The sequence below is a fragment of the Rattus norvegicus genome, chromosome 13 (assembly GCF_036323735.1).
Source record: "Rattus norvegicus strain BN/NHsdMcwi chromosome 13, GRCr8, whole genome shotgun sequence".
Lineage (NCBI taxonomy): Eukaryota > Metazoa > Chordata > Mammalia > Rodentia > Muridae > Rattus > Rattus norvegicus.
Window position 1 is genome coordinate 73,520,812 of NC_086031.1, and position 21,082 is coordinate 73,541,893.

A 21,082-nucleotide genomic window follows, 5' to 3' on the forward strand; every position below is an offset into this window, starting at 1 on the left:
GACCATATGTGGTCCTGTGATCATGCGATATACCTTAGTGAATACTTTGCTGTGTATACTGTCCAGGTGGGAACAAGTAAATAAATATAAACTGCTTAGAGAACATAGAGTTTTTGGCACAAAACTTTTGGCAGTTTAAATAACAATGTCGGTTTAAAATCAGTGAGTTTATATGTAAAAAACATGTTAAGTCCTTGTAAAGATGTTAAATATTCACAAAAAAATATTATACTCAACTAAAGAAAGAAAAGAATATCTGAAAAGTCCAAGTTTGGCTTCTATAAGTTATTTTTTGTGTGATTCTCAGGACTTTTTGATTGTTCTTAAATCCATCCCTTTAGTTAATGATTAAGCCACCACTATGAGCGATGAGCTCAAGTAGTAACAGAACATTATAGTCACAATGGAAGTAGAAGTAATGGGGGAAAAGCTAGTTCTGTACCTCTGTCCCTGATGATTTTGCTCTGGGATGCAGTTACTGAGAGATGAAGAAATAGTCTGGGAGGATGTCCTTAGTGCCACTGCTGAGATGCCCACCAGTGGGGATGAAAAATTCAGCAGCATGGTGGAGGTATGTTGGGGGTTGACATTCGCATGGTGGCTCACATTGATAACCAGAGGATTATGTTGGCATGACAGTCCATAGGTTCCTGAAAAGAAATAAGGTAAAGAATACTATTCTAAGCCATTTTCTTAGAACCTTGTAGCACATGTTTACCCTTTCTATGTGACATACACAAGACCACAAACATTTTCAGATATCAATATCAAACTGACTTCCTCAGCCTATTGGAACACCCTCTAGTGGTTCTAAAGAAATAATTCTTAACTCACCAAGAGAGTGGTTGTTTCCACTGACATCAATCAGGTAAGGGGTCACTGTTGCCTGCTGGTGCTCCCCAGGGTTCAAGCCATCAGATGCCAAGAAAATGAAAATTGCCACCGCAACTCCTGGCTTATTGAAACACACCTAGGGGTAAGCACACACAGTATGAGCCACTGGTTTCTGTAGATAAGCAAGATATATGCCTATCTCTTCTCTATAATTCTAGAGTAGTTCTTTTTTGAAGCGAAGAACTTGGTTCTTTGCAATGGAAAACACCACTGAGTAAGCACAGCAGGATCCAAGCATCAAGATGAGTTTGATGAAATGAAAAGATCATCAGTAGCTGTGGCACATCCGTTCCCCAAACTGCTTGGTGCTGCTCTCTTATTCACTACAACTTGGTTTTGTTTGTTTGCTTATACGTTTGTTCGTTTGCTTATGTGTTTGTTTGCTTATGTGCTTGTTTGCTTATGTGTTTGTTTTTGAGACAACTTCTCATGTAGACCAGGTTGGGCTCAAATTTACTATTTACCCAAGGACAATCTTGAACTCCTGATTGTCCTGCCTCTACCCTTCAAGGACTGGGAATGCAGGCCCTGATATATCATGCCTGGCTTGGAGCTATCTTTTTAAATTTCTCCAGAGAGCCTTGGCAGAGACAATAGTTTTCTCTATATTACTCAATACCCCTTCTACATTAAAGGGAGGGAGTAGACGAGATGATCAACAAGCTACTCTCTTCTGATCTGTCTGAAGGTGAGACCAGGTATCATAGTTATCTTGTGCATCTCCCTGTCCCCTATACCCTTTCTCAGAACTTCTTCTTTACCAGGCAAAGTATGGTGTGGGATAGAAGCTTGCTGGTTTGAATAAGCTCATACATTTGAACGTTAGCCCCAGTCTCTGTCCCTGCCCCTGCCTCTCTCTCCCTCCCTCTTCCCCACCTCTCTCTCTCCCACCGCCCCCGCCCCCCTTGTCTCTCCCTTCCTCCTTCCCCATTTCTCCCTCCCTCTGGCCTGCCAACCTGTGCTCTCTCTGCTTGGAGATCAGGACATAGCTATTTCTCCAGCACCTTGCCTGCATACCACCATGACCTGTACCATGAGGACAATGGACTAAGCTTCTAAAACTGTAAGCAAGACCCCAATTAAATGCTTTCTTTTATAACAATTTGCCTTGGACATGGCATTTCCTTACAGCAATAAAGCAGTGACTAAGAAAGATGCTATTATAGAATCTGCTGCCTCTGAGTTTAGAACTTGACAAACTTCTTGTGTAGCTTCCTTTGTGTCTCAAGGTTAGATTCCTGATCCTTGCTTGAAAACAAGTCAGAACTAAAGCAAGAAAAATTTAGTTGTATAAATGTCATATTCTGAGGTGACAGACTGCAAGACAGTACAATAGCCTTTCACTTCTAATTTCTATAAGAATGATGCCCAAATTTTCCCACTGATATGTAGGCATTCATTCTTTTCATATAGAACTTACAAAGTTTGGCATGCATTTAAAAAACTTCTATCTTTTAATTTTTAAGATCATATTACAAATTACATGAGTTCTAATTCCTCCTTTTCCTTTCTTCCTCCAAACACCCTTATTCTTATTCCTCCAAACACCTCCTGGCTATTTTTCAAATTCAAGGTCTCTCTTTTCATTAATTGCATATATATAACTGCATATATATTAATGAATATGTATATATTCAGATTCTGTAATAGCATTTTTTCTTAGTCACTGTTTTGTGTGTGTGTGTGTGTGTGTGTGTGTGTGTGTGTGTGTATGTATGTAACATGTTCAGTATGTATAATGTTACTTGTATATGTCTTCAGGGATGACCATTGTGGCTTTTTCTTGGCTTCTAAGCATGATGTAATTCCGGTATACAGCATTGCTCATCTAATTGGGAGGAACCTCCTCTGAAGTGGCGAAAAGAGTAAAACATGTTTTCCATTTTAACAAGAATTCTTTCTTTTCCACAGACTGGGATTTCCTGAGTCCTGGGAGCCTGCTTATAGTGCTCATTTGAACTACTGCCTTAATTAGGGTTATTTTACGATTTTCAGTGGTCAGGGCAACACAGCTCTCTCCCTCCGTCCTTTCCACCTTTGCGGGAAAGTCCAGCCACACTCTCTTTACACAGTGTCTCCCCCACTCTTTTCATTTCCCTTCTTTGAAGTAATAAATATTCCTTCATAACTTCAAAAACACTGAGGCCCATAGGTTACAGCTTCTAAAATGAAGTCTTCTATCCCTGGATGGCCAAGGGCTAGACATAAAACACATCCAAAGTCTAGCTCAAAGCTCTTGACCCCAGCAGAAAATTACATCAAAGCCACCTGGGAACTCCCCAAAGCTCCTTCCTTTCCATGTGCCACAGCTGAGACCTGAGCCTGGAAGACAGCTCTTTTCCTGAGCCAGAAATAAGAGTCCAAAGAGAAGGCCTCAGAACTGAAGATCGAGCCGGCTGCAACAGAACACAGGGCAGCTTAGTCTTCCATGCATGCCAAAGTAGGTAGCAGAAGTAGGATTTATGGTAGGTGTGGGCTTCGCTGTCCTGAGGGTCCATATCCAAACCTTCCAATGTACTATGTGTCTCTTGACAACATAGACTTCTGTTCTGTGGCAGTTTGAATACCAAATCACTCTGAAACTTCTAGCCTGTTCTGTGTCAGTGCCTCTGTGTCATGCTTTGTAGGGAGAGGTTAGAGCAGGACTTCCAGGCCACACACCGAGCAGGAAAACCACAGGTGAGACTTATAAGGGGTATACTGTTTGGTTACACAAAGCAGAGAGACAAGATTTGATCAGGTATGATTGCTGAATCTTGGGCACTTCTCCCAGGAAAGATAGGCAAGTTTAATTCTCAAATGAAACCTGAGCATAATCCCCAGCAGAAACTAGAAGCACAAAGAGCAAACATTTTATCTCATAACTATTTCACTGCAATGGCAGAGACCAGTCTAAATCTCCACATATATTAAATGAGCAACCTGTGTTCAGGTAAAGAGAAGCGAAGACTCATTGTTTGAACATAGAGATGGAGGAAGGGAGGGAGAGGAGGAGGGTGGGAGGGAAGGAGAGGAAGAGGGAGGGAGGGAGAAACAGAAAGACAAAGATAAGAGAGACATAGAGACAGAGAGATAGAGCGAGACACAGGCAAAGATAGATCGATAGATGGATGGATAGATAGATAGAGACAGAGAGACAGAAAGACAGAGCTTAGCAAAATCCTGGGTTTGCTTCTTAGACATGTCTTTTCTCGCAATGTAAAAAAAGCCAATCTATTTCTGCCTGAAGGTAGGACTCCTCTTTCTCACAGCTGAGCAATAGAGGCATTGCTTGTATCTCAGATACTAGGTAGACTGAATGAAATCAGATAAAAGCAGACAAGATAATACCTACAAACATTAATAACTCCATGTTCAACCATTCTTACTTCCCCAAAGAAAGATACTTTATCCAGCTTGTTCAATAGGAACAAAATCAGGGGAAATACAATTTTAAAATTTTATACATATATATATATAATTATACTATATATAACTATATATAATATATAAGATATATATGTGTGTGTGTGTGATACTTTAATATACAGAGAATTAGACTCTTCTAAAATTTACAGGCCAAAAATATTCTATGTGATTTTATAAATGGACTTGAATAATGTAAATTGGTTCTCCAGGTTTGGGTTCCACAGAGCCTTTCAACTTTTAAGTTCTTGGTAGACTACACATAGGTTGAGTACCAAGCATAAACTCCACAACACTAACTGAAATTGGTTCTTTTAAGGATGAGAAGCTACAGCTAAATTCCAGAAGGAAGCCAAGATCTTTCAGAACTATAAAAACAATTTTGAAATCTAAAGACACTTTAAAATCGAGGGATATCAAAAGAATTTGTCACAAAGAACATTGGAACAAAGAAGAAACAAAGCAAATAGACTATACAGCAGATGTACAGACAGATATGGTAATGCTAGGTAATAATAGGTAAAGAAATGAATGGTAATGACAGGAAACAGAGAAGAGATGGGTATGTAGAGCATGACAGAGAGGAGACTGAGACAGGTTTATGACAAATAGATATAGGTAGATGTTGATGGGAGGGAAAGACAGACACACACACACACACACACACACACACACACAGGAGCTGGAGAGAAAACAGCTTTTATTCACTGACTGTATATGTACTCCCAAGTTCAACATCAATCTTTGGCTACTGAAAAGTGAGATTGGGATAGAATGTCTCTAAAGCTGAGATCGTTGAGTTCTAGAATCCATCTCCAGATTGCCTGCTGGGCACGGATGCACTATGCACTCAAGCCAAGTGTTTCAACATATAAGTCAGCCTTTGTAGTAGTCACTGGATCGTAAACCCTGACACTATGCCACAAACTTAAAAATTTAAAATGCTTCTGGTTAATTCCTGGCTCTCTCCTATCCCTGCTTCCTCTTATCCCTCTGTGGCACTTTTCCAGAGGGGACAATGGATAGCATAGGTCAGGAAAAACATGCTATTGATACAGCATGAGGACGTGTTTTTTTGGAGTCCTCAGCAAACTCAGCATGTTTTTATTCCTACGGGAGATTTTAAAGACTACATTCTCAGGACATGACGGTTTGGTTGTTGTATTGGAAACAAGGGTTTACCCCCTTCCCCCAGTAAAAGTCACTTCAAAAGGACCACCAAAGCTCAGAATAAAATTACTTTTAATATTGACCAAACCCCATGTGCATTTGTAAGTGAAAAATTACCAAATATCCATGACTCCAGGTGAGCCATTCTAATCAGAAGATTTGACAAAGAAGAGATTAATTCCAAATTGCAAAGGCTCCTTTCCTGAGGTTTATATTTAGTAGAGGAAGGGAGCTTATTTAGTGACTAAACTCTACCCATTGAGTTTTCCAGATTGTCTCGAGATTTAGAATGTGCCTCCAAATGATGATAGGACTTGGGAAGGCTTTCCTCTCTTGTCTCAGCTCCTCTTTATCTTGGTATTGATCAGAATCAAGATTATGTCCTTCTTTAGCCCTCTACTGTACAATAAAGACCACAGTCACTGCAAATTTATATGCTGCCTTTTCTGTAAGAGTCAGACCAACCTACCATTATGTGTGTTTGCTTTCAAGGCTTTCACAATTCATGGTTAGACCTTTAAAAATGATGAGTCAGTGGGAAAGGGTAGGATCTAGTCAAGATGAACAGCTCACTTCCTTCTAGATCATTTCCTCATTATAGACAAGGCCAAGTTTATGAAGAATCTATTAGAGGAGTTCATGAGACTTCAAAGGAGGAGCAGAAAGGGCCGGAACCACATCTGTAGTGAGTGCAGCTGTGGTGTATCTCCCGTCTCACCTCTTTCATGACTACAGCACTTGGAACAAAGTGAAGTCTCTCTGGAAATTGCCCTTTTGGTGACTTCCTCACACAGAGCCATGCCACTTTCTTAGTGTGTGATGGGGAGGGGCAGGAAACCCATGGCAAGCAACCTTTTCATAAGACTGAATAATGGATTGAGGTAACTCTGAAGGGCAATCCCAGCTTTCAGAGAATTATGGCACTATTTTAACACCATGCCTACAGACTAACACCAGCTCTATTAGTCCCCTACACACTGACATCAACAATAGTTCTCAGTAAACTTTCTGCATGTAAATTTTTATCTCACAGTCTGAATCCCAGGGAAAAGTTCACCAAAGACAAAGCCTGAAAATGAGGAAAGGTGATATGGAATGCAGATAAAAACAGTCCTTATAGAATACATATAGAGATGGCCCTCTTGGAAACCAAATGCAAAATCAAAGGGCAGCAGGAGAGCATTTCCCAGCTGGACAAGTGTCCAGTCTACATTAGAAACAACAGATGCCTCCAGTGCTTTGCCCTCTAGGGATAAGCTGGAAGGTGGTGTATCTCTCTCAGTGTACTAGGTTAGCTTTTTAAGGAAATGAAAATCTTAGTCATCTCTGTTCTCGCATGACTCCTAAGGAATGCAGGAATCCACACATGTTAATGTCCCTAGCAACTGAAAGTTTTTCTTCTGAAGATAATTACTTTTTATAAATTTCCATTATGCATAGAGAAGTAATCCCAATGTTCTTCAGAAAATTGTCTGTCCCATTAAGCAGAAAATTCTGTTAGCGAGTTTCCACTTGTTTGTACTTGATGAATTGGAAGTTGATTGGAATCGTTTTGAGCATCAACTATTTCACTCAATGCTGAGATAACAGTCCTCCGTAGCAGTGATTTTCAAACTGCTCCATGCTTGCAAATCACGGAGGACCTCTCTACAATGCAACTTCTCAGTGAGCAGAGCTGAGATTCCACATTTTAAGTAAGATATATGGGTATAACAGGCATACTTCATGGGATGAAGATTTGAAGATACTCATTGATGGCCCTGTCCTTACACTTAAACATTAGTAGCTGAGGATGTTGTATCATCCTCATTTTGCTCATCTCCCTGTAAAGCTCACATACAAGTGCAAAGTTGGAAGGAATTATGTAAAGACCTCATTAAAAGAAATTTCAAAGGAAACCTGATGCCCAGAGAAATGACATGTTCACATGAAGTTACTCAATAGGCTAAAAGTAACAGCAGAAGTAACAATATCATTCTTTGGAATGCTGTGTTCTTCCAATTTCTAAAGTACCTACTGCTCTATTTCTAGGACAGACTTAAGTAAGTAGTAAGTAGTCACACATAGGATCCTGTTAACTTTATTCTAACCAAATATTCAAGTTGTGATGAGACTCAGTACCCTCCATACATGTGATCTCTTTGTTCAGTCAAATTATGAAATGTGGATAGCTTCCAGGATGGTTGAAATAATTTCCAATTAAATGAATAGTAACTGACTTATTAAAATAATAACTGGAGTTACAAGATTTAGCAAAACCAGCTAATCAATATATAAGATGGTTACTTAACTTGAATATCTGATACACAATATTTTTGGTTTAGTATGCCCAAACAATACACGAAAATATTGATGTTAAAATATCAGTTGCTGTTTATCTAAAAACCTACTTCAACAGAAGGGCTCTTTTCTTTTCTGCCTCCCAGTGTTGGAAACATAGACATCCTTGACAAAGCTTGTCCATGGTGCCAAATTATCACGAACAAAAACAAAAACAAAAACAAAAAGCAAAACAAAAACAAAAACAAAAAAATCCGTGCATTGTATTCTGTAACTATATGCAAATTTTATTAATCAGTAATTTAAAAATAAGAATTTTCCAAACAAAACTGAAAGAATATCCTATAAGTGAAACAAAAACAAAGAGAAAAAGAACAAATAATTGAGAACACAAACCCAAAATGAGAAGTATAAAAGAATTGTGCAGATATTGTATACCTAGAGAGAGAACACTAAGAATAATAGATAACGTTTGACAAACTCTTACAGAATACAAATTCTTATTATGGACTGGCACTGATTCCGAAATGAATAAAAACTTGCCATTTAAAGACTTACTAATAAAATATAGGGCCAAAGGGAGGAGAAAAAAAGACACCCTCTATTAATATCCCAGCTGGCACAATAAAAAGTTGTTATGTTCTGAAAAATCAATGGTATAAACAAATACAATGATGTAGAAAAAAACCCTAAGGTTTCAAAAACAAATTATAAAGTATTAACAAAATTTGTAGGGGTTGGGGATTTAGCTCAGTGTTAGGCACTTGCCTAGCAAGCACAAGGCCCTGGGTTTGGCCCTCAGCCTCGGAAAAAAAAAAGACAAAATTTGTAGTGTCAAGTGATAACTAGAAGTCTATACATAAAGAATTATGGGACACAATTAAAGTAGTAATTATAATAGAAACATTATCCACCACCAAAAATAAATTCACCAAGCATCCAGCTAGGAATTGGAAGGCTAAAGAAAGAACATCAGATTCTGCAGTACTCATAGGTCAGTGCCCTCCTTGTCAGAAAGGCCTCAGCTAACGGGAGCAGATGCTGAGACTCGAAGTTAAACATTAGAAACAGAAAGAGCCCAAAGTGGAAGTCTCCACTGGGTCCCTCTCTTTAGACCTCTGAGAACTCTGTGGAGGAAGAAGAGGAAGAATTATAAGAACCAGAAAGGTCAAAAAGTACCCCACCACCACCACTACCATACATGAGATCGCGGCCCACAGAATCAACTAAGCAGGGCTCATAAGGGCTCACAGAGACTGAAGCAGCCATAAAGGAGCTTGCATGGTCTGTGCTAGGTTCCCCACCATGTTTTGGTTGTGTCTTGGTGTTTTTGTGGGAATAGTGGGAATGGGGGTGTCTCAGACTCTTTTGCCTGCTCTTAGAACCCTTTTCTTCCTACTGAATTGCTTTATCCAGCATTGATAAGCGGTTTTGTGCCCAGTCCTATTACAGGTTGATATGCTGTGTTTGGTTGATACCCATAGAAGGCCTGATCTCTTGTAAAGGGAAAGGAAGAAGCAGTGACCTTGCTGAGTGGGGAAAGAGAAACTGGGCAGAGTCAAAGAAGAGGAAACTGTGATCAGAATGTATTAGGGAAAGAGAAAGAAGAATAGAAAAAACAGCAGTGCAAGTCCAGAGAAAGGAGACAAAGAAAACCATGGTAACAGTAAAGGAAGAATTAATGAAATAGGGGGAAAAAACATAAAAGTAAGGCAAATGAGAGTGACTACGGCTTCTGAAGACACCACTAGGGTAGACAAGTCTCACATGTATAAGAATGGCCAGGAGGGTAAGAGCGAGGGAAGTACATTATGAGCAGGGACCAGCTAACCATGGAGAATGGAAAATGTATGTTTTCACAAACACCAACTAATCCAAAGCTGGAAACAAAATCAAAACACGGGGTATCTTTTTAAAACTGAAAGAAATTCAAATGACAATTAAAAATCCTTCCTCAAAGAAGCCCTTGATCCTGCCAAGGCTGGACCCCCTAGTGTATGGTAATGTCAGGTGGGAGGCAGGAAGGGGTGGCAGTTGGGGAGGGGGAACGCCCTTATAGAAGAAGGAAAGGGGGAGGGGATAGGGGGCTTATGGACTGGAAACTGGGAGAGGGAATGACCTTAAAAGGTATGTCTAGTTGAACTTTGAAGGAAGAGATAATCGTAGTTTATACAAGAAGTTTCATAAAAAGAAACGAAATAGGGAAAGACCATACTATCACTTTTATGAGGTGGTAGTAAGTTGAATATTCAAAAGGAAATATATAAAATATGTCAATAACCCCAATAGTACACTCAAAATGTCATCGATAACCCATGTCTAAGACCATTCCAGAAGGAAACAGTGGTTTGATGTCTCAAATGTTGTCTACTGATTCAAAATGATGACTCAGAGGAATAGAATCTTTCAAGTTTAAGTAAGATTTCTAAAATTACCTGGAAACGAAATGTTCATGATAATGAACTTCAATTTTTAAAGCCAATGTGCAAAAAAAAAAAAAAAAAAAAAAAAAAAGGAGAAGAACCTGTACGGCTAAATTTGTTTACACGGTAAAAGTCACAGCAATGTCACCGGTGAATTGTAATGAACAGGAAGATAGGCCAAGTAAGTGCAAGAGAGAGTTTGCGACAGATTCGTGCATTCCCTAGGAGCTGTCCCCTAATGTGTGTCACACTATATAAAACAAAGCAAGAATGAACACTTCAATGGCTGCTATTAGAGAAACTGACTTGTCGTCTTTCTTTAAAAGTGTTATGACTCTCCATGGGAAAAACCCAAGTCTGTGAAAGGTGGAAGTCTAAAAGTCAGAACTAAAACTCTAATGTAAGAAAATGGAGAAAAATATCATTTCAACCATATGGGGGATATGAGTGAATTCATCTATACTGTGAATTAAGGAGAAAAAGGATACTAAATGATCCGCAATTACTGCATAAATGGATGTTACACCTCACCTTAGTAAGACAAAAATGAAAAGCAAGGCAAGATAAGAGATTACTCTCATTGGTTGTCTTGAGGGACTGAGAAGTCCAGGTCCAGCCAGGGTGTGTGGAAACAGGACCCACCCCACTGTCTGGTAATAGCTCAGCAGAGACAAAAGCCTGTGCTTATATATTGTCTCACATCCTTTCGCATACTCCTGAACCTCCCTGAACATTCACCCAACTGTGCTTTTCACTATTAAACCACTATCGTTGAGGGCTATGTATTGCCACTTGACAAAACCATGGAGTCCGGCATGCTGAGCATCCTGTTTGGTAGTGATCATGTGAACAGATTTTGACAGGAATTGTGAACTTTCCAGACTCAGAGTTGACCTCAATCGAAACTGTCTCTCCCTGCGGGGGAATTGCCGTTCATCCAGTCAAGCTCTTGTTGAGTTGTTTGGTAGCGCTTCTTCACACAGCCCTTCCGAATTCTCTTCATAGCTGCTATTAATTACTTCATCGCCTTCACTTCATGAAGAATATTAGATTCTTTGTTTCAGTCATGCCTTTCATCCATAGCTGTTTAAGGTCAGGAGCACACTCGATGCTTCTTTTTTTCTTTCATTGGATTTTTTTTTTATTATTTATATTTCAAATGTAATTCCCTTTCCCAGTTTTCCGGACATACGCCCCCTATTCCATCTGCTCTCCTTCTTCTATAAGGGTGTTCCCCTCCCCATCCACCTACTCCACCAACATTCCCCTATACTGAGAGTTCAACCTTGACAGGAGGTCTTCTCCTTCCTTTGGTGCCCAACAAGGCCATCCTCTGCTACGTAGACAGCTGAGCCCCGGGTCAGTCCATGTATCGTCTTTCGGTAGTGGTTTGGTTCCTGGGAACTCTGGTTGGTTGGTATTGTTGTTCTTATGGGGTTGCAAACGCCTTCAGCTCCTTCAATTCTTTCTCTAACTCCTCCAATGGGGGTCTGGTTCTCAGTTCAATGGTTTGCTGCTAGCACTCACTGCTTCTTAATCTTGTTGGAAACGGAGGAGATTTTTAGATGGTCTCTCCTGCTTTCAAGTGTTGATTCAGCTTGTGAGAAAATGAAATTTTACTCCTTTTGTGTTTTACACCTAGCTTCTTTTCTATCTCATAAAGTATAAAGGAAAATTCTAGCCACTGAATTCATGTCCAGAGAAGAAAAGCTGAAATAATCTAATGGAAAGTACTAATTATTTTCTCTTCCACTTATTTTTGCTCTTCGTTTTGATTTCTATTTTGGTTTAATTTGTCATTTCCCTAATGGCATAAGGAAGGAACTTTGATTACTTATTTTATATCTTTTTTGACTATTTTATAGGTTCTTAAAGATATAAATTCCCCTGCAAGTGTGCTTTAACTTAAGATCAAGTGTTTACACAGGTGTCTCCACCATTCCGCTCGAAATGCTTAATAATTTCCATCAGAAAGCCTTCTTTGACCTGCAGATTATCTTTTGAGTTTTTGTCTTTTTTAAAATGATTTTGTTCTGTTTTATTTTGTTTTGGTTTCTTGAGATAGAAGTCTCCCTTAAGCTAGCCTGGAACTTCACCAAGTTGTCCGGACTGATCAGGACTATGGCAATCATCCTGTTTCTGTCTCCTGACCTACATATTATTTAGTAATACTATTAATTGCAAAAAAGACATGGAAAATTTAAAGGTACCTTGTTATTCCCTTTTAGTTTAGTATTATTAAGGTAAAAAACCTACTTTGTATGATTTTAACTACAAACGTACTGAGACTTGTTTTATGGTGGTCCAGTTCGGTGAATATGCTGGGTATAGTTTTCAGTAATTTAGTGTAAAGTATCTATAAATATCAATTAAATTAAGATGTGTGATAATCATTTTGAAATCTTATATATTTGTCCTGATTTGCTGTAATTACTTATTATATAAATTATTAAAAGACAAATGATGAATTTTTAGCTATAGTTATGAACCATAATTTTGGATGTTTCTCCATTGGTTCTATCAATTTGTCAATTTATTAATTTTTAGGATATAATTTAGGTACTTAGTTTTCTAACAAGATTGTCAGTCTTTCTTGTAAATTGATCATTTATCATTTTTTTTAAATCTCTTTTTTATGGTTACTGTATTTTGAAATCTATTCTATCAGGTAGTCTCACAATACATGATTATTTTGTACCTATGATTTCCACAGTACATGTTTTTTACCCTTTTATTTTCAGTATCTGTGACTTTACATTTATAGGGTAGTACTTGTAAACAGCATATAATTTAAAATTATAAACTGCATTTTCGTGGCTCTCAGAAACAACTTCTACTTAATAAAAATGATTTAGTTGAACCTGAACCCATCATCTTGGGTTTTGGTTTCTCTTAGTTAATCTTGTCTGATCTTGGTTTATCTTTCTCAGCATTTCTGTTGGAGAATCAAGATTTAGTCTTCTGTTTTGGCACTTAACCTATGGCTACTTTTATATACGTGTGTGCGTTTGTGATTGCTATGAAGAGTATAATATCAATCTCCAACATGTTCCAGTCTTCATTCAATGAACTTCACTATCTCAGAAGTAACACGAACGTCTTTAGTTGCATTTTCCATTCGTCTCTGCCTTGTCCATTGTAACAACACAGGAGGAAAGCTATGAGCCCCTCACTGGTGTTGGCCAGCTCTCTTTTACCTGCTCTTCTTTTCCTCCTGTCCTGCAGAAGCTAATTACTCAGACACTCCTTAATAAGTCAATCTTCTAAATACTGAAATCCATCTTGGAACTTGCTTTGTAGAAAATCCAACTGCACAAGTCAAAGAACAACTAGGGATTTCATCCACCATTGGAAATCATCAATGTGATTTTTACTCAGACTCTAGCCAGTGAGTCTTTTCAGAGTCCTTGCAAGGTGAAGAGGTTGCCTCAATATTTGGTCTCTGCCACCTTTCCTTTGTCACTCTAGTCACAATCTTCTATATTCACTTCTGTCCCTTGTCCTGAGAATATTGAGTGTTCCCAAATACCAAGTTCTAATGCCCATCATTCACTTGTGCAATTATCAAACATTTTGGAACAGCACAGTGAGGCTTTGTCTGGGACATATGTCCACAAGTACACATGACTTCTGCGCACAAGCTCTATATAGTACATAGACAGACAAACAGTACCTAAATAGAAAAGAAAACAATGACATTTGCAAACACTATGGTGGTAGAAGGGAACACTGACAAAGAAGTGTGACTGTGATAGCTAGGACTTGGGAGTAAAGTCCATGAAAAGAGTCAGATTTATAAAGAAAATTATTTGATCTATGTCTTCCTGGAGAATTATGTATTTATTGAGGAGACAATGTTGAGGAGACATTGCCAGAGAAGTAAAACTATAAACCTTCTACCTGTAAGTTATAAATATATAAAATTTCTGGCATGTTCCTACACTGAAAGCATTCCATTACAACTAAAAAGAGTAAAGTTGTGTGTGTGTGTGTGTGTGTGTGTGTGTGTGTGTGTGTGTGTGTAAAGGAGTATGGAAGATGAGATAAATAGAAAAATTCAGCTTAAGATAAAGCTCATGTTTATTGTCCTATGTTCAGTGAGGACATTTCAAGTCCATGTTTTGCTCTATTGAATTCATAGCACATATTTTATAGTACTTCATTTCCATGATATCAGTGTGAAATACTACCACTGTCATATATGTAACCTCAAGTTGAGAATGCTAATTCATTCAGGTCAGAGTTCTTCCAAAATACAATATACTGTTCACACAGAGCAGTGTTTAAGTAGACTTAATCAGCGCACATTGGAGTGGGAGATATGGCTCTGTCATTAAAGTGATTGCTGCACAAACACAAAGACTTGACTTTGGATCCCAGAGCACATGGCAAAAGCCAGATGTGGCAGCACACATCGTAATTCAAGCACTGGGGAGACAGAGACCAGAGCTCATGGGTCAGCCAGAAGCCTGGCTGAACTGGTGATCTCAGATTTAGTTAGTGATGCTACATCTTAAAAAAGAAATAGTGAAGGGTAACCAAGGAGGACAAATGGTCTCCACATATATGAGCATACATATGCATATATGTACACACATACAAACACATACATGCATTTTGTCATGGTGTGTAAGACTTTTAACCTTGATTCTCAACTTGCTTCGATTGAGAAACACTTAGGTTAAAGCAGACTATTGTATATAACTGAGTCCAGCAAGAACTGACTGAGAAGAAAGCACTTGTCCTGGATTTGAATGACATCATTCCACATGCTGGGGTAGTGAAGGTTAAAGGACAAAACAGGAAGAAACCAGTATCACAGATATTCTTTCTCTGCTTCCCATCTGTGTGTGAACTACCCTCTTCTACCACACCATCCCTTGGCTCCATGGTGGACCAAACCCTCTTACTTTAGAATAAAATAAGCCTCTCTTCCACTGATTGTATCTGACATTTGTCACAGTAACAAAGCCCGAATAACATACTGCTGAAATAAGATAAACAGTTCCAGATATCTTTAGTAGTCACTAGAAACATGATATAGACCAAGGGTTAACAGAGTACAGCCCACAGGCCAACCCTGACCCCATGCCTATTTCTGTAAGGCTGTGATCTGAGATATATATATTTCTTCAAATGGTTGAAAACAAAAACAAACAGAGTATGAAAAGTATATAAAATTCCAAGTTCTGTTTTCAAATGTACAATTCATATACATAAGTTTACATAGTTTCTAACTTCATGATATTAGCTACGCTAAACATTTATGATATGGGTTATGTGGCCTATAAACCTAAAATATTTCATAACTGGTTCTTCATAGAAAATGTCTCTTAACTTCTGTTATGGAAAGGAGGGATTGCAGCCTTCAGGATAAACTGGATTTGTATCTTAATCCTGTCTATGCTTTTACTATTCTATCATGTAAACGCTTGGCATCTCTGAATTTTAAAATAATCAATTTTGAAGTGTGTAAAATAAATACTACGAGGAACAGAATATATTTTAGTATGTGTTTTTTTTTCTTTTTTCCTGTTCACTTGGTGTTAGGGACACTCATCTGAGAGCTCATCAATTAAATACATGTTGTATGTCCCGTTAGAGATTCGTGTTCAATGTTTAGCTAGTTGACAGCAAACAGAGCAAAGAAAGAAATTATGGTTACCAGGCTTTAGGCTTGTGCAGAAAGGATTTCCAGGCAAGTGGTCCATAATTCATAACTGATGTGGAGGGCCTGGTATTTAAAATACTGTGAACATGTTGTGGTTTCTGTTGGGATTGCTAGCCAGTCCAGCCCAAGTGAGATCATTTCAAACTGGAGAGAGTTTAAAGTCATAGAAAGGAACACAAATATATGATTTTGCATATGGTGACTGGCTCCTTGAGAACCAAATAAATGGTTATTGAGTGTCTGTATCTCAGATAGTTTCATGCGTTTCCTACTGTATTTTTATTCAAAGCATTTTCTTAAGGAATCCATGTCTTCTGTGACACCTTTCCTGCTAACCCATGGAGAGTTTGACAAAAAGTGAATTCTTCCTCTCACCCAGATTCATCGATAGGCGCTCTTTCAACAGTTTAGAAGATATGTAATAAAACAAGAGAAGGGACCTCTCCTTTCGTATGCATTTATGCTTTAGTTTTCTTCCTTTGGTTGGTCTGCCCTGAGTGTTCCCAGTGGTGAGTTCTTGGTTTGGTATACTGTAGGTGCATAATAGATGTTGGTAGAATGAGCAGTGGAGTTTAGAGAGAGAAAAAAAACCTCATGTGATTATTGTTAAGACACAGGAATCAGAGCTTCCTTGCTACCACCTTATTCTTTTTTCCGGAACTGGGGACCAAACCCAGGGCCTTGCGCTTCCTAGGCAAGCGCTCTACCACTGAGCCAAATCCCCAACCCCGCTACCACCTTATTCTTAAGTGATGTAGAAAAGGCACTTCAAATCTTGGATGCTTTTTTTCCATCTATAAAATAGAAAAATAGGGGTTGGGGATTTAGCTCAGTGGTTGAGCGCTTGCCTAGGAAGCGCAAGGCCCTGGGTTCGGTTCCCAGCTCCGAAAAAAAAGAATCAAAAAAAAAATGTTAAAATAGAAAAATATCTTTCCTGTCACTCACAGTGATTTGTAAGCATGCCAGTGAAAGGTGTATGAATATGCATTTTGTAGACTGTAGATGACTTTAAATGTGATTTTTTTTATGTTAAATGATAAAGCAATTATACTATAAACTCTGTAAAAAATTCTTCCATCCTCATTCTATTGGTTGAAGATTAGAATTAAAAAAAACACAGCAGGAGAATGTTACCTCAGTAAAATTGGCTAAAATGACAGAACTTTTATTTTGGCAAGTAGCATGTGACTGAATGAAAGAATTTGGAAATATGTTTTTAAAACTAATATTTTCCAGTACTGTTGTTTTTCTCTTGTGTAATAAATTTGTCTCTGATTCACTTCATACAAATCATATCTGTGTATCAAGTCAAGATTAAATTATACTAAAATGAAGAGTAAAGGGCCAGAAATTCTGCACTGCTTGGAAAATGTTTTGTTTAACATAGTTTATTTTCAAAAGTCACTTCCTAATTTATTTGGTACTATACAGATTCACGAAATCAATATTTTACTAAATACCTTATCCAATAATGTAACTTTTGATGATTGGTGATTTTGCTCTAATCCAGAAATGTTGCATGTAGCCATTTTCAGCGTCAGGCAAGGAGGAATGGGGAGCTGCTGATTCTAGGGAGTAGCTGGAACTAGCATGCATCTCTTAAGTTATGTGCTACATAGAAATTATTCTCCTAGATTACTGGGGGAGTAGGAATAGGATATACACCTAAAATATGACGACGACGACGACGACGACAACGATGATAATGATGATGATGATGATGATGATGATGATGATGATGATGATGTTTAAGAACAAGCAAATCCATCGGACAAAGAAGCTTAATATTTCAGAAGGAAGGAGATCACATTAAAAAGAATCTGACATTCTGTCTCAAATATTTTTAATATCCAAAGCAGTGTAGAGTAAAAGTAAAGAAGGCCAGCTAGAGAGAGGCTCAAGCCCTGGAGGGGTCCTTGGCACATGTTACTGAGAATAAGGAAGCTGGAGTCTTTCAAGGTAGACGGCCCAGTTCAAGCTTTGCATGGGAGTTTCTTATAACAAAGAAAAAACTGAAAAAATGGATCAGGGCTCACAGAAATAAGAACAGAGGCTCTAGTGTTTAAATTGCTTATTTAGTTGGGGCAATATTTCCCAAATCTTAATGCATATCCCAATAGATGTATCTTGAAGACAATGTTAGCCAATATCTCTACAAGGTGCCCAGGGTCAGGTGTTTGGTTAAGGTTTCCTTCATTATGATAGAAGAGAAAGGACAGAGAGTGTAGAGAAAAGATCACCAATATACAACAGTTCAGGTCACTAAGGGAGTGACATTACCAAGTGCAGACTGAGTTGGTTCTAATTAGTGTATTTTAAAGTTCACTATAAGAAGAAGTACTTCAAAGAAAATAGGAACATACAGGGTTTAAATGGGTGTTCCTAGAGATTAAGAAAAGACATACTTTTCTGTTAAGAAAGATAATTTATAAGCAAGATGGAGAAATTCAAAAATATAATCTGGCAACTGTGTGCATAGTTCACATATCTACAAATAGTGCCATAAAATTAGCTTAACTAAAACCAGTGACTCACCAACATGACTCACATCAAAGTGATACAATATACTAATAGCAACTGAGTAAACATTTCACTGCCAATCTTGGAACAACAACGACACCAACAACACATCTCCCTGCAAGTAACAGGCATGAATTCTGACCAGTAAACTACTCCTGTCCTTGCTAATATCAAAATGACTTAAATGGGAACTTGATTGCAGCAAACTCTTAGTGACTGGAACTATTTTATTTCCATGATTTTTTTCTCGTTTCGCTATCTTTTCTCTTCCATCATACAGAATGGAGCTCTGATTTGGCTTAGACAGACAATATACATGTTGTTGCACATTCAACTTGCTCCCCAGTCATAAACAATACATGTGAAAATCTGCCAAAATGGATAATCAAAAGAGGATATTAAAGGGCAACAAAGAAAAATGATGTTACTGGAAGCAAGATCTGATCAATGGATGATGTGGAAGTAACCAGCTCTAAGAATGGTGACTCAGGAGATCAGACATGATGGTAGAGAAAGTTGGGGAAACTGCAATCACCAGAAATAGGGAATGTAGTTTTGACAGAAAAAACACGATACCATAGAGCAGTGGTTCTCAACCATCCCAAATGCTTTAATATAATGCTTCATGTGGTGGTGATCCCCAAACTAATAATAATGTTATTTTTATTCCTACTTCATAACTGTGATTTTGCTACTGTCATGATTGTAAGTATTTTTGGAGACAGAAGTTTGCCAAAGTGGTCATGACACATAGGTTGAGAACTGCTGTCCTAGAGGATCTAACATAAAGAAACAAAGGTAGGTCATACTAAAGGGACTCTTGGGGGTGTTAAATAACCTGGAAAGAGTGAAGAACAAGTGCCAGAGCTGGTCTATGGAGATCTGTATAAGAAAATTCACCATCATAAGAAAACACTAGCTTTGTCATGTAAGTCACATAGGACAAAAGGGCCATATAAGGAAAAGACAAGTAAAGGATAAACTACCTTGGCATCTTTGGGACTTGGCAAAGAAATATAACACATTGATTCTCTGTCTTGCCATTGTTTTACGTCAGAATGAACTAAAGAGTCAAAAGAAGCTCTGTTATATTACTCTTCCACATATGCTTAACCTAAAATACAAGAGCATTTGAAGAGAAAAATGTTTTAGGAGTTCATAAAACAATATAATCTTCATCTCTATTATTGTTAACTTCGGGGAGTCATATTTTGATTTCACAATACAATATGAAACAAGGGCTGCCCCCTCCGTGTGTGTGTGTGTGTGTGTGTGTGTGTGTAAGAACATATATATATATATATATATATATATATATATATATATATATATATATGAAAACCAAAGGACAATTATCAATGTATTATTTTCAGTTACCAGAAAAAGAAACACAAATTTAAAGCATAATTGTAGCTTGATGGTTGGAAACGTATCTAGAATTTCACAGCCCTGAAAACAAACAAAATGAAAGTATACATTTCTTTGGTTGGTTATATGAAAACAGAAAAAAATGATAAACCTTAGCAGGACTGACAGAAAACAGATGATGATAATAAAATTCACATAAAATTTAAATGATAATGATTGAGATAGCTAATACGTTCTGAAAGAAAATGAAGAATCTTTAAGACTTATGCCATGGGATTTAAGATTGATTAGAATGTTTAGTACTGAGAAGTATACTAATATTTCAAAGAAAATGAACTAATGGGGTAAAGTGCAGAATCGTGTCAATAAACCAGCCATCACATGTCTACTGTTGTGGGTTTCTGACAAGGTAACTGGCAGCATAGTGGGTCTGAGTTGGATTAAATTGACCCTAGATCTACTGAACGTGCACGGGGCAGAGACTGCGAACTTTTTCCTCACTCAATGCATAAAAACTTCAGAGGAATCAGAGTCGTAAATATGAAAAAGCAAAACAGGAACATTTCTAGAAGTTGTCACAGGAAAGCAGCTCTTTGGAGAAGGTGAGGATTTATTATACTGCACAATACATACCAGGCACAAAGGAAACAAATCTATTAGACATCACAAAGACTTGAAACTTATTTCCTTTAATGGTACCCTTAGGTGGAAGGAACAGCCACCGAGTTTTGTGATACATTGAAGATCGTATAAATGAAAAAGAAATTCTATTCAGAAAATTATAGCTCTGTTATATGAATTAAGAATATGCTATGTAACCCAATGAAGAACTAAATAAAGGCTTGACTATGTGTGTAAAAGACAAAATGTAACAAGGATACACAATAACCACTATCCATGGAAAAGATAGATTCCGTATCTTGTTAATTATGTAGTGTATCTTGAAGGCACAGGAGGGTACTTTCACCCACTCAAAAGAAGGGGTAAAAATCAAAACATAAAATATCAAGTATTGATGAAAAGGTAAGGCAAGTAACAAATTAGAAATGTCCTGTGGAATATAAATTAGCATGACTACTTGGGAAATTATTTGCAATCTTCTACCAAAGCTATCCAACCAAGAGCCTATCATTTCTGAAGACACTTATCAGTTTACACATGGTCACTGAAAGAAATGGGCAGAAACACTTAGAGCAGAACACATTGTAATGAAAATATAGAAAATTTGGAGTCCCACACCCGCGGATCCCGGCCCGCAGCAGCTCTCTGCTCCCAAACCCCGTGGGAGAGAGACCTCACCGCCTGGTCAGGTGGGCACTTCTGAGGCTGCAAATCAGAAGAGACCACCAAC

General features: G+C 38.0%; 1 protein-coding gene across 3 annotated transcripts in view; it reads right to left on the reverse strand.

The window, feature by feature from the left end:
- Pappa2 (pappalysin 2) overlaps nucleotides 1–21,082 on the reverse strand; it is a 276,315-nt gene that overhangs the window by 113,427 nt on the left and 141,806 nt on the right. For all 3 annotated transcript variants that reach the window (NM_001427778.1, XM_063272601.1, XM_063272600.1), the window contains 2 exons: nucleotides 835–970; nucleotides 443–650 (listed from right to left, as the gene is read on the reverse strand). In NM_001427778.1, the coding sequence (NP_001414707.1) occupies nucleotides 443–650; nucleotides 835–970 (344 nt within the window). The remainder of the gene's footprint in view (nucleotides 1–442; nucleotides 651–834; nucleotides 971–21,082) is intronic.